This window comes from Equus caballus, chromosome 22 (assembly GCF_041296265.1).
Source record: "Equus caballus isolate H_3958 breed thoroughbred chromosome 22, TB-T2T, whole genome shotgun sequence".
NCBI lineage: Eukaryota > Metazoa > Chordata > Mammalia > Perissodactyla > Equidae > Equus > Equus caballus.
This window is the reverse complement of record NC_091705.1, coordinates 47,259,118-47,271,880: the sequence shown is the minus strand read 5'-3', so window position 1 is coordinate 47,271,880 and position 12,763 is coordinate 47,259,118. Positions and strand designations below refer to the sequence as shown.

The 12,763-nt window shown below is 32.5% G+C and overlaps 1 protein-coding gene across 3 annotated transcripts in view; it reads left to right on the top strand.

The window, feature by feature from the left end:
• Positions 1-12,763, top strand: part of SYCP2 (synaptonemal complex protein 2) — a 71,613-nt gene that overhangs the window by 13,793 nt on the left and 45,057 nt on the right. Inside the window, exons 7-14 of one of the 3 annotated variants that reach the window (XM_070247446.1) lie at positions 1,884-1,969; positions 2,622-2,707; positions 2,974-3,008; positions 3,867-4,009; positions 4,090-4,142; positions 5,387-5,432; positions 5,979-6,074; positions 8,838-8,898. In XM_070247446.1, the coding sequence (XP_070103547.1) occupies positions 1,884-1,969; positions 2,622-2,707; positions 2,974-3,008; positions 3,867-4,009; positions 4,090-4,142; positions 5,387-5,432; positions 5,979-6,074; positions 8,838-8,898 (606 nt within the window). Of the gene's footprint in view, positions 1-1,602; positions 1,668-1,883; positions 1,970-2,621; positions 2,708-2,973; positions 3,009-3,866; positions 4,010-4,089; positions 4,143-5,386; positions 5,433-5,978; positions 6,075-8,837; positions 8,899-12,763 lie in introns of all 3 variants that reach the window. The other 2 variants (XM_070247445.1, XM_023626847.2) reach the window with 2 other exon arrangements.

The window sequence follows — 12,763 nt, the reverse complement described above, 5'->3', positions numbered from 1 at the left end:
TGCTCAAGGCTTTGTAAACCCTGTCTTTCTTTTTTCAGATATGAGGGCCTTCTTGATCATTTCCTGTTGTGGGGGGGCATCTTGAGGCAATGAATTCTCTCAGCTTTTGTTTATCTTGAAAAATTTTTATTTCTGCATCATATCTTAAGGATATTTTCGCTGGGTAGAGTATTCTTGGCAGATGGTTTTTGTCTTTCAGAATTTTGAATATATCATTCTACTTTCTCCTAGCCTGTAAGATATCTGTTGAGAAATCTGCTGAAAGCCTGATAGGGGTTCCTTTGTAGGTTGTTTTCTTTACCTTGCTGGCCTTAATATTTTTGTCTCTGACTTTTGCCAGTTTTCCTCATATATGCCTTGGAGAAGGTCTGTTTACACTGATATACTTAGGAGTTCTATTGGTTTCCTTTATATGTAATTCCAGCTCCTTCTCTAGGTTTGGGAAGTTCTCAGTTATTATTTCTTTGAATAAGCTCTCTCCTCTTTTTTCCCCTTCTTCTCCCTCTGGAATACCTGTAATCCTTATGTCGCATTTCCTAATTGAGTCATATAGTTCTCTGGAGAATTTCTTCATTTCTTTTTAGTCTTAGTTCTCTCTCCTCCTCCACCTGAAGCATTTTTTATTTATGTCCTCTAAATTACTAATTCTTTCCTCCATAATATCACATCTATTGTTTAAGGATTCTAGATTTTTAAAATCTCTTTCATTGTATTCTTCTTCTCCAGCATTTCTGATTGGCGGGGAGGCAACTCCAGGAGTGAAAGCATTCCTGTGGAGGGCTGCCCTTTTCCCCTTCTCCTCTCAGAGTCATGTGCCCAGTGCCACATGAGGTCCTGTGCCCTAGATCACTGCTGCTGGGGAGGGAGAGGAGATCTCCTTACCTCCTCCACTGCCTCCTGTGGGGTCCAGCACCCCATCTTCACACATATGGTTGTGTGGATCTCTCAGACAGCTATTGTTTTGAGTGCAAGTCCTCTGTTGGTTTATGAATGTCTTTTTTGGTTTATCTTAGTGGGAGAGACTAAAGGAAGAGCTCACTCTGCCGTAATGCTGACACACTCTCCCAAAAAGTTTTAAAAGATCCATTGCTGTTTATTTCAATAATAGTTAACGCTACCTTTTCATTGATTTCTTTGGAATTAACATAGCAATCTAGTCTAGGTTCTTAAGTTTTTAGGGGAGAAAACAGTTCTAAAGCACCAATGATTATAATGTGATCCAGCTGTTGTTGTTTTTTAAGTAAATCATTATATCTTTTCACCTAATTGAGTGATTTTTTTTCTTTCAGTATAGTCACTTTGGAAAGTGGTACAGTTCTGTTGCAGTATTGCCATTATTTAAAATTATTTTTAAAATTTGCATTATGAAATAGCACATGGCCAATTTCTCTGAATATATTTAGTATTAAGAAACCTTTGTTTTGAGAATAGGGTTAACTTTTAGAAATAGCTATAGCCATTTAGATCTTCATGAGGTTGAGAGGTGTTTGAGGGCCATTATGGAATTTTTGAGGTATGACTATAAAGTAATGAGGCCAGCTTTCACAAAAACCTCAAAATAGAAGTTTCCACTTTTGACTGTATTTATTTCATCCAAAAAAGTAATACTGCCTTATGTGCCTGAAAGAAGAAGCTGGATCTGGAGTTATTCTTTTGCCAGAATTAAGGTCAGTCACATCCGTTGAATGTTTTTTTTTCAAAGCCACATGGCTAGTAAGTGACAGAACCAGGACTGAATTTCATGCTTCCTGAGCCCAGGCCAGTCGGTGGGCCTTCTTCTGAACTGAACTAGTACATCCTTTCCATTAACTCATATAAGAAAATATTGCCGTTTAAAATAATTTAAAATACACATTTATCAATAATTTAACACTTTTATCCAGGTAAAAGACAAGTAGTGGAAAGTTTCGTACCTCGAATTTGTGCCCTGGTTATTGACTCAAGAGTGAATATTTGTATTCAGCAGGAGGTAAACTCATTTGTTAGATTTTCTTTTAAAACCTAAAAATGAGAAAGTGGAGAAAATTTGGTAGCAATTCATCAAATTGAATAATTATTTTATCTTGGCACTAAATTATCCTGTAGTGTATTTCTATTGTCTTAACAATTTGTTACCTGACAGGATTAATATATTGACTAAATATTTATTGAAAATTCGTAATCATAAGGGTTTATGTATATATATAGTTCATGTGAAAATAAATTATACCATCCAGATTTTAGGAGTTCTTAAGTATTTAAATGCTAAAGATAACCTTTATTAGTGTATATATATGTGTACATGTGTATAACCATAAGAACAAATAATAATAAGACAATATTTTTTGCTTCCATAGTTCTTAGAGTAGTAATAAACATATGTCATATTGCAAAGAGTATAACTTCTTTAAGTACAGGAATCATGGTATATTTATTTTTGATATCCTGTATTTTATGTTTTATTGTATTCACTATTTTATACTTTATATTCTTTCCTCTACCCTTCTCCATTCCTTGTATAAAATTCTGTGATTAAGACAAAAAATAGACTTCTAAGTTTATGTACCTAGAAAATTTCTCTAAATATTTAATGTTTCACTGAATATATAAAGTTAATGGATTATCTGTTTTTTCTTTTCTAGACTCTAAAAAGAATGAATGCTATGCTTGACAAAATGCCTGAAGATGCCAGGAAAATACTCTCTAACCAAGAAATGTTAATTCTCATGTAATAATTTGTACTATATTGCTTTAATTAGTGGTTCAAGTCAAGAATTAAAGTATGTTTTATCAGGCAATAAGGCAACCATGAATTGCATTAATAGTTAAAACTGATGAACAGTTCTAAGTTTCTAATATAATTTATGGATATGTTTTCTTCAGAAGTGATGCTAGCCAATTGTAAATGTTAGTGAAATTATTTTCCCCCAAACGTATGGGCTTTCTATTTAATTGATAGTAGTATAGTATATAATCTTTTATTTTGATTCACAGGAGTAGTATGGGAGAAAGGATTTTAGATGCTGGAGGTAAGTATGTTTCTCAAAATGTTCATATTTGAAACTATTCCAAATTTATTAATAGAATATGATATCTCTTTAGTCAAAATAACATTGATGTAATGTAGTGAGGTTATGTGAGAGAATTATAAACTGTACAATCAAGCAATTTTAATTACTAAGTAATTAAATGATAAATATCTGTGGAACTCAAATAATAATTAAGCATGACGATAGGAGTTGTCAAATATAATTTGTCCCTAATGGTAGATTTATGAATAATAACTTAATTTTCCCATAGATTTGAATTATTTTTGCTAAGAAATTCCTCAAATGGTGTTTTATAAAATTATGAGGTTTGGTATTCTTGGGATTGAAAGATTTGTTTTTAAACGAACATTTATTAAAAGAACTCAGATTCTCTTTCTTAAGTTTCATATGAGATTTTGATGTAGTGATTTACCTATAGAATAAACCACTGGCTTAAAGTATTTTGGAATAACTGTAAACATCATATTACACAAAAGGAAAACAAAGATTTCTGTGATTTATAGACCATTGAGTTATTTTGCATTTCTCAACTCTAATAATAATGGAAAGGCAGAGTCTTTGAATATTTAGGAGTTTCTTTGAAATATCCTTTTAAAAAACATTCTCACTCCTTCCTTCTTTTTTATTAAACTTATTTTGTTATTTGAGATGTATTCATTCCTGTAATGATGAGATATTTCTAATCCATAGGAAGAAAATGGCAAACAATGGATAAATTACACTAATATTTTCCTTATTTCTCTTGCTTGTTCTAATACTTTATAAAAGATATTGACTATAGAAACTCTTAGGTAGCATAATTTCAAATAATACATTAACACTTTTTTTTTTTTGAAGATTATGACTTACAAGTAGGTATCGTAGAAGCTTTATGTAGACTGACGACAGAAAAACAAAGACAGGAACTGGAATGTCAGTGGTTTTCAATGGATTTTATTGCTAATGCATTTAAAGGAATTAAAGACTCTGAATTTGAAACAGTAAGTAGTATAAAAATAACAAATTAATAACAGTTTCTTTAAATTACTATGCTTTTTAAAAGTCTCTTTTTTTAAATTAGGATTGCAGGATATTTCTCAACCTTGTAAATGGCATGCTTGGAGACAAGAGAAGGTAAATGTAATGCGGGATACAACCATTTACTGATAAAAAAATGAGCTCAAGAAGGGAGCACACGATGGTGAACTTTTAAAAATGTAACTTTGTTCTGTTATGTTGGAGTGTAAATGTCCATGGATATTTAAAACAATATCTTACTGTAACACCATGTAGGAAATTACTACACTGGTAGGCTGAAATAATCCTCCACGGGTCATATATTGCTTTGTATATTTTAGAGGAAAAAATACATTTTTGTTTAATTAATATTAACTAATAACTTTGAATTTCTAAAATTGGTTTTCCATGTTTCAGAATTGCATATACGTTATAAATTTAGTGTTTGGAGAATAATAAAAATCTTGGTATAAGTATTACTTGACCTACCTCCTTTATCCACATACTGTAAAAAAATATATAGCAAACAAAAATCATCTTCTTTTATATTTAACATACTTAGGGATGTTCTTTCTGAGGTTCTTTAATCTTGGGAATGGGCATGGAAGGATAGGTAATGTAAATTTTGATCACTTTTGATGATGACAAAAGAACAGTATTTGCAGTGCAATGCTTGGCACCTTATAGATGCTCAGGACACATTGGATGAATAAGTTCCCATTTACTAACAGGGAAATAAAAGATAAGATGAGGGTTAAGTGTAAGGAATCATACTATGGATGTGAATCATATCTTTCCCTCTTCTATTCTAACATTGGTCAATTTATTTAACCTTATTTGACTCAGTTTCCTTAGCTGTAACATAAGAATACTAATAATACCTACTTTATATGTTTGTTGTGAAGATTAAATGAGATGATTATATGCTAAGTGCTTATAATAGTATCTGACCAGGAAAGCATTCAATGAATTCAGCCAGTTTTATTAGCAGTATTATTCACTTCCAGTCTTCTTTTCCCATCTATGTCCTATGGGAACTTCCATTATATTAATAGTATAAGCTAAATTAGGAATCTTTGCTCATAGTCAAAAGCACAAAAAGTAATTTGGTACAATCACTTTAGTCAAAAAGGTAGGTTGAATAGTATCTCTAAAGTAATATGCTTTTTTTCTACAAAAACAAATCTCCATTAAACTCTTATTTTTAAAAACTAATAAAGAAGGAGATATGATTTTATTTAAGTTGTTATGACCACTGCCTGATTTACTTTCGATCCTGGGCGTGATTTCTATGGCTAGTCAAGATTATGCTATCAAGGCTTATTAAATTTTTCTTTAACTCAAACTGCTTTTAATTTCAGGGTCTTTACATTTCCTTGTTTATCAGCATTTCTTGATAAATATGAGGTAGGTTTTAAATTTAACATATCTTGTTTTAGTTATTGGATGAATTTTGATGCTAGGGTCAAGTGAATTATACATTACAAATTGACAACATTAAAAATAGTCATAATTAGATCACAAATACAGCTGGTCTAGGGTTCTGTATCTGTGACATTTTATGAAGTGGCAAATTTGTAGCCAAGGATAACTGAAATACAAAAGCTGTACTTCTTCAAATTTTCTTCTGTTTCCTTAATCAAGTCCATTATTGATTTATCATTCATGAATATATTCAAACTAATACTTTCAACCTGTTTTTGCACTTCGAATATTTGTGATTCCTTGGATCTAGGTAATTTCTGTGTGAAATATTAAAGCAGCATTTCTTTTGATTGTTTCGAAATTGATTTAAATGTTATACATCTCTGCTCTTTATCTTCCCTCACCTTCCAGCTATACTCTTTTCTTTAAGAAAAGGATACTTCCACCATGAATATAACATGATCATAATTTTATGTTGTCACTTTTAAAAGCATATTATATACTTGTTTTATATGTTTATTTTGTTAGCTACAGATACCGTCAGATGAAAAACTTGAAGAATTTTGGATAGATTTTAATCTTGGGAGCCAGAGTCTATCATTCTACATTGCTGGAGATAATGATGTGAGCTTTCTTCCCTCTGTACCATATTATATGTGTGTATATGTATATATAAAATGTCTTAATTTAAGAATGTAGACTTCTTTGTATCTTTATTTTTCTAGCTGTTTTAGTATATTTTAGTTTTAGCACTAGTAGTTTTGATTAGCGTGGTAACCTATCAAACTAACTAGAAATGAAAATTATTTCTAATGTTTTATTGCAACAGAAAAATTAATGCTAAATTTTAATACTAGTTTTTTGACATAAGCTCTTGAGAAATCAATTACATGTTAATGACAGATAAATTTTAACATTCACGTGAACATTCATTTCATTCACATGAAGTGAATTGAATCTAGAAAAGACAACAGTTACTCAAATACAGAGGCATTCAGTTAAAAATAACATTAACAAATAATGACAAGTGATCTTAACTTCTTCATAAAACATTCTGTTTGAAAATAGTGAGGGATTGATTCTTACAGTAATATTTGGAAGCGAATTTTAGTTCTTTTCTTTCTGTGCTCTATTATAGATATATTTAAACCTTCCATCCAGATAGTGTATTTTCTAATGACCTCCTTTGAACCTGAGGAAAATTCTTGAGCCATTGTTTCCAAATAGCTACCACTTAATATTTGGTACATTGGCATACTTCTGTCTCAAACTGTATGGTCACTTTGCCAAAATCTGACTAAGAGTTGATCTGCATTGGCTTTAGTTTTTTCAGTCTGTCTTTTGTAAAATCCTGCTTTCTTATTCCAGGTAAACTCTTTATAGATGAACACTAACCAAATACCTCTTAGGAATTCCACATACCTTTCTTTCTTTTTACTTTAGGATACTTTTTTAGAATGCTTAATTAAAACTGAGTTCCAGATACTAGCACTGCTTCTCAAGGGCACTGACAGTTTTCATTAGTGTATTTATTCCTACAGGGTTTGTAGGAGTATTTTTAAGTGGATTTTCTTCAGGAACTGGACTTTCATTTTGAAAGAAGAGTGTAGAATAGGATTGATGTAGCTCCTGTTTTCACTCAGTTTGGTCTAATGGATGATTCAGACAACAAAATAAGCAATTATAGTATTATAAATGACAGGGATAGTATAAAATGCATTTGTAAGTGTTAAATGCCTTCTACGTTCCAGACATTGATCTAGAGATGCTGGGAGATTCTTCTTCCCCAAAAATATATTTAATCCTCTGGATTTCTCTACCAGTAGTACTTTCTCTCTGTATTCTCTCTTACTCTCCTAGAAGCCATTCTCCATTAGTGGCTTCTTAAAACTCTTCTTTTGTCTCTTTAACATGGCATATGAGGGTCTTTATGATCTGGCCCCTGGCTATTTCTGTGACATCTCAGACCATTCTCTATGCTTGCTATGTTCCAGCCACATTCAGTTTTTTCTATTCTTCTAACACAGATCATGTCCATTTCAAGGCTTTTTACTTGCTGGTTCTTCTGCCTAGAAATGTCCTCCAGATCTTTGCATCTTTACTCCTTCCCATTTGGATTTCAACATAAATATCACCTCCTTATAGAGATATACTCTGGTAACCAATCTAAAGTAGCCTCCCAGCCACATTATATCACATTTTCCTGTTTTATTTCCTTTATAGTAGTTATTGCTTCTTAAAATAATTTTGTTTATTTGTTGTTTGTTGTCTGTTCCTCCCCCCCATAGAATACAAGATGCATGATATCAAGAACCTGTCTTTTCTCATTTATAGTTATTCCAGGGCTCATATTTATTGCAAGAATGAATAAATATAATATTCAAAGGAAGATGCGATAGGATGGTTAGTGCATAGAGTGTGAAGGAGATTGGAAAGAAATAAGGCAAAGTGGAGCCAAAGAAGGATTATAAGTAGGAGGAAACATCAATTCAATGAATGTTTATTAAGAACTTACTATGTGCCAGATATATGCTAGGCACTGAGGATCACATTCATATAAAAGATTCTTCTGGTGGGGAGAATGGATTAAAAAGGGACAAGACCAGATGCAGTTAGGAGACTTTTGCAATAATCCAGGTGAGAAATCATGGTGGCATGGTTTCAGAAAGTGACAGTGGGGATGGATGGAAATGGATAGATTCCAGAAAAACTTGAAAGGAGGTAGAGTTGAGCAGATGTGGCGATTTGTTTGTAGTAAAAAGAGAAAGGATTAATAAAATTTGTGTAACTGGATGGGGGATGCTCTCACAGGACATAAGTTTTGAATGGGAAAAATGATGAGTTCCTATCTTTTAGGAATGGTATCTAATTTTTCCTGTAATTTTTTTGTAAATTCATTAGTATTTTATTCAGTTAAGCAAATTTTCAATGAAAATATTTGGAAGGGGAAACCATTTTGGGTTATTGTTCTTGTGCATTCAATGTTCGAGTCTAAGGACAATCAATGAGTGGGAATTAAGGAATGAGTATGATTTCACAAAACATTTCAAAGAAAGAAATGACAGGATTTGGTAACATTTAAGAAAAGGATATCCGCTAATAAATGCATAGTCATTCTTTTTTTGATCAAGAATAGGAAACCATAAAATTAATCAATACCATCATTTCCTTTTAAGAGTGAATGAATAGATTAAATGTGACATGTATAATATATTAAGCAATCAATCGATGGAGTGAGAGAAGTGTTCTATCAACTGGTTAGTTAGGGATACTTAATAAAAAATAACGTATATTGTTTGTATAACTTAAAAAATGATATTTAAAGAGACTTTAAAGCGGGATTAAATTATTATTTATTTATGGTCAAAACCTGTTTTTAAATTAAAGGGTCATCAGTGGGAAGCAGTCACTGTGCCTGAGGAAAAAGTACAAATATACAGCATTGAAGGTATTGAACTTGTTTTCTATGATTCTCTTCTTGATTCTTATCATTTGGAGTATAAGTTGCATGCTCTCTGGGAAAACAAAATAGGCTGATGAAAGCAAAATCAATGTTTTCATATGTTGACATTCCTAAATTTGATAGTTCAAAATCATCAAATTCCCTGACTCCACATTTCCGCCTATCTCCCAGCTCCCTCCTGTACTTGTTTCCTTCTCTGTCTAGTCTAAAACCCGTGATCAGTCACTTTCTGGTCAGTATGTTCAAGCTATTGCCCTCCCATCTATTTGTTTGATTAGATCCAAACATCTGGTTTCTCCACTCCTGTAACTGGAATTGTACTGTAATTGGAACTGCAGGACGAAATTGTACAACTTGGCAGACTGGTACCACTGCAAATTCAGATATCAAGACATATTTTAGTCATTTCAATGGGCATGTAGTGGTATCTCATGATAGGTATTATATGCATTTTCCTAGTGGCCAGTGATATTGAGAACTTTTTCTTGTGCTCAAGGGTCATTCATATATCTTCCTTTCTGAAGTATCTGTTTAAATATTTTGTCCATTTTTTGCTGAACTGTCTTTTTTTATTACTTTTTGGGTTCTTACATATCCTGTATATCAATTCTTTGACAGATATGTATTCTGTGAGTATTTTCTCCCAGTCTGTATTTTCCTTATTTGTTTTCTTAATGGTGTCTTTAATGAGAAGTGTTTAAGTTTGAAGTCCACTTGATCAGTGTTTTTCTTTTATAGTTACTGCTTTGTGTAACCTAAAAAATTTTTTAATAGTACCAAGTCACAAAAATGTTCCTTACTTTTCTGTAAAAGCTGTATGGTTTTAGCTCTTATGTTTAGGATTATGATCCATCCCAAATTAATATTTGGTTATGGTGTGATAAAGGAGTTGAGGTTCATTATATCATATGGATATATAGTTATTCTAGGACTATTTGATGTAAAGGCTTTCTTTTCCCCACTGGATTTCGTTGGTTCCCTTGTTGAAAATCAAATAACTTGATATAAATGCAGGTCTATTTCTTGATGCTGTAGTCCATTCCATTGATCTGTTTGCCAATCCCTATGCCAGTACCGCACTCTTTTAATTATTGTAGATTTATAGTTAGTTTTGAAGTCCGATAGTGTAAGTCTTCCAACATTGTGCTTTTTTTTAAGACTGCTTTGGAAATTCTCAATCTTTTGAATTTCCACATAAATTTTAGAATTAGCTTATCAATTGCTGCAAAAAGCCTTCCAGAATTATGATTGAGTTTGTAGTCTGATATAGAAAGAAATAACGTTGTAACAATAGTGTTTCAGTCCATGAACTTGGTAGATCTTTCCGTTTATTTAGGTCTTTAATTTCTATCAACAGTTTTGTAGTTCTCAGTGTAGAAGTCTTATCAATACTTTGGTGAACTTATTTGCAAGTCTTCATTCTTAGGTTATATGCTTGTAAATAGAATTTGTCTTTAATTTACTTTTCCAAATTTTTTCTGCTAGTATCTAAAAATACAATTGATTTTAAAATATTTACCTTGTGTCCTACAATCTTGCCAAAGTCACTATTTAGTTCCAGTAGTTGTAGTATAGATTCCTGAGGATATTCTAGGTAATCTGAAAATAGGGATATGGTTTTACGTTTTCCTTTCTGATCCTTATGCCCTTCCTTAATTAACTTCCTTTCTTCTTTCTTTTCTGCCTTCCTTTCCTTTTCTATCTTCTCTCCCTGCCTTTATTCTTTCCTCCCTCCCTTCCTTCCTTCCTTTTTTTTTTTTTAAGATTGGCACCTGAGCTAACAACTGTTGCCAATCTTTTTTTTTTCTGCTTTATCTCCCCAAATCCCCCTGGTACATGGTTGTATATCTTAGTTGCACGTCCTTCTAGTTGTGTCATATGGGACGCCACCTCAATGTGGCCTGACGAGCAGTGCCATGTCAGCGCCCAGGATTTGAACCTGGGGAAACCCAGGGCCACTGCAACGGAGCGCACGGACTTAACTGTTGGCCACGGGGCCGGCCCCCCTTTCTTTATTTCTGCCTTTGTCTTATTGCAATGGCTAGAACCTCCAGTACAGTACTGAATAGAAGTGGTAAAAGTGGTCATCTTTGCCTGCTTCATCATCTTTGCTTAGGGAAGAACATTCAATATTAGACCATTAAGCGTGATGTTAGCTGAAGATTTTTTGTAGATATCTTTCATCACACATGAAACTATCTTGGCAATCAAGTTAATTAGCATATACATCACCCCCAACTGTTCTTTATGCTCCTTTTAATCTATCCATCCCTTCTCCTATCCCATCCCCAGGCAATCACTAATGATTTCTCTACCATGGATGAGTTTACATTTTCTAGAATTTGTATAAATGGACTCATACAGCATGTAGCAATTTTTGTCTGGCTACTTTCTTTTAGCACTCTGTGTGTGTGTATTTTAGATTCACCCATGTTACATGCATCAATAGTTTATTCCTTTTATTGCTGGGTGGTATTCCATTGTATTTGTTTATCCATTCAACTGTTGGTGAGTATTTGGAATGTTCCCAGTTTTTAGCTATTATATAATACTGCTGTGAATATTCATGTATAATTATCTATGTGGATATATCCTTTTGTTTCTCTTGGATAAATACTAAAGAATATAGTGGTTGTGTCATACCATAGGTATATGTTTACCTTTTTCAAAATCTTCCAAACTGTTGTCCAAAGTTGTTTTATCATTTTACATTTTCCCCATTTTACATTTTCACCACCAGTGTATAAGAGTTCCAGTTGTTCCACATCCTTGCTAACACTTCATATGATGAATCTTACCTTCTTACCTTATTACACTGCCTAGAACTTTCAGTACAATGTTGACTAGAAGTGATGAGAGCAGACTTCTTTGCATAGTTTCTGATGTTAGAGGAGAAAGCATTCATTTTTTGTCAGCGTGAAGCATTTATAGTGATAGCTTTTCATGTATTCTCCATCAGATTGAGGAAATTCTCTTTATTGCTGATTTGCTGCTGAGAGTGCTCCTTGATCATAAACAATGTTGGATTTGGGGAAATGCTTTTCCTGCATCTATTAATATGATAAATGGTTCCTTAATAGAAATATGTTGATTTTCAGATGTTAGACAAACTTTGCATTCTTGGGATAAACCCCACTTGGTTGTGATATATTATCCTTTTATATATCATTGGAATTAATTAGCAAAATTTAGTTAGGAATTTGGTATTCTATATTCTGGAAGGTCTGTAGTTTTCTTGTAATGTCTTTCTTTTTCGTTTTCTTTTTTTTAGTTTCAGGATCAAGGCAATGTTACACTCAGAATGAATTGGCAAAGTATTCATTCCCTGCTCTTCAGTTTTCTATAAGAGTATGTGTGGAATTTATAATGTTTCTTAAGTGCTTGATTGTATTTACCAAAGAAGCAGTCTAGGCTTGCACTTTTCTTTGTTGAAGACTCTTAACTACAAATACAATTTACTTAATAGGTAATGGGTTTTTTTTTAGGTTGTGTATTTATTCTTGAGTAAATCTTGGTAATTTGTGTCTTTCAAGTAATTTGTCCATTTCATTCATGTTGTCAAATTATCTGCTTTGTAAAGTGGTATGATTCCTAATTCTCTTATTACTGTCTGTAGACGCTGTAGTGACGGCCCCTCTGTCACTGCTGATATTGATAACTTGTGTCTTATCTTTTTTCCTGACTAGTCTGATGAGAAGTTTATTAATTTTATTGATATTCTCAAAGAACCAGCCTTTGGTTTCATTTTCAATTTAATTGATCTCCGCTCTTATGTTTATTATTTATTTTCTTCTGCTTACTTTAGTTTTAATTTGATTTTCTGTTTCTAGTGTCTCAGGGTAGAAGTGAT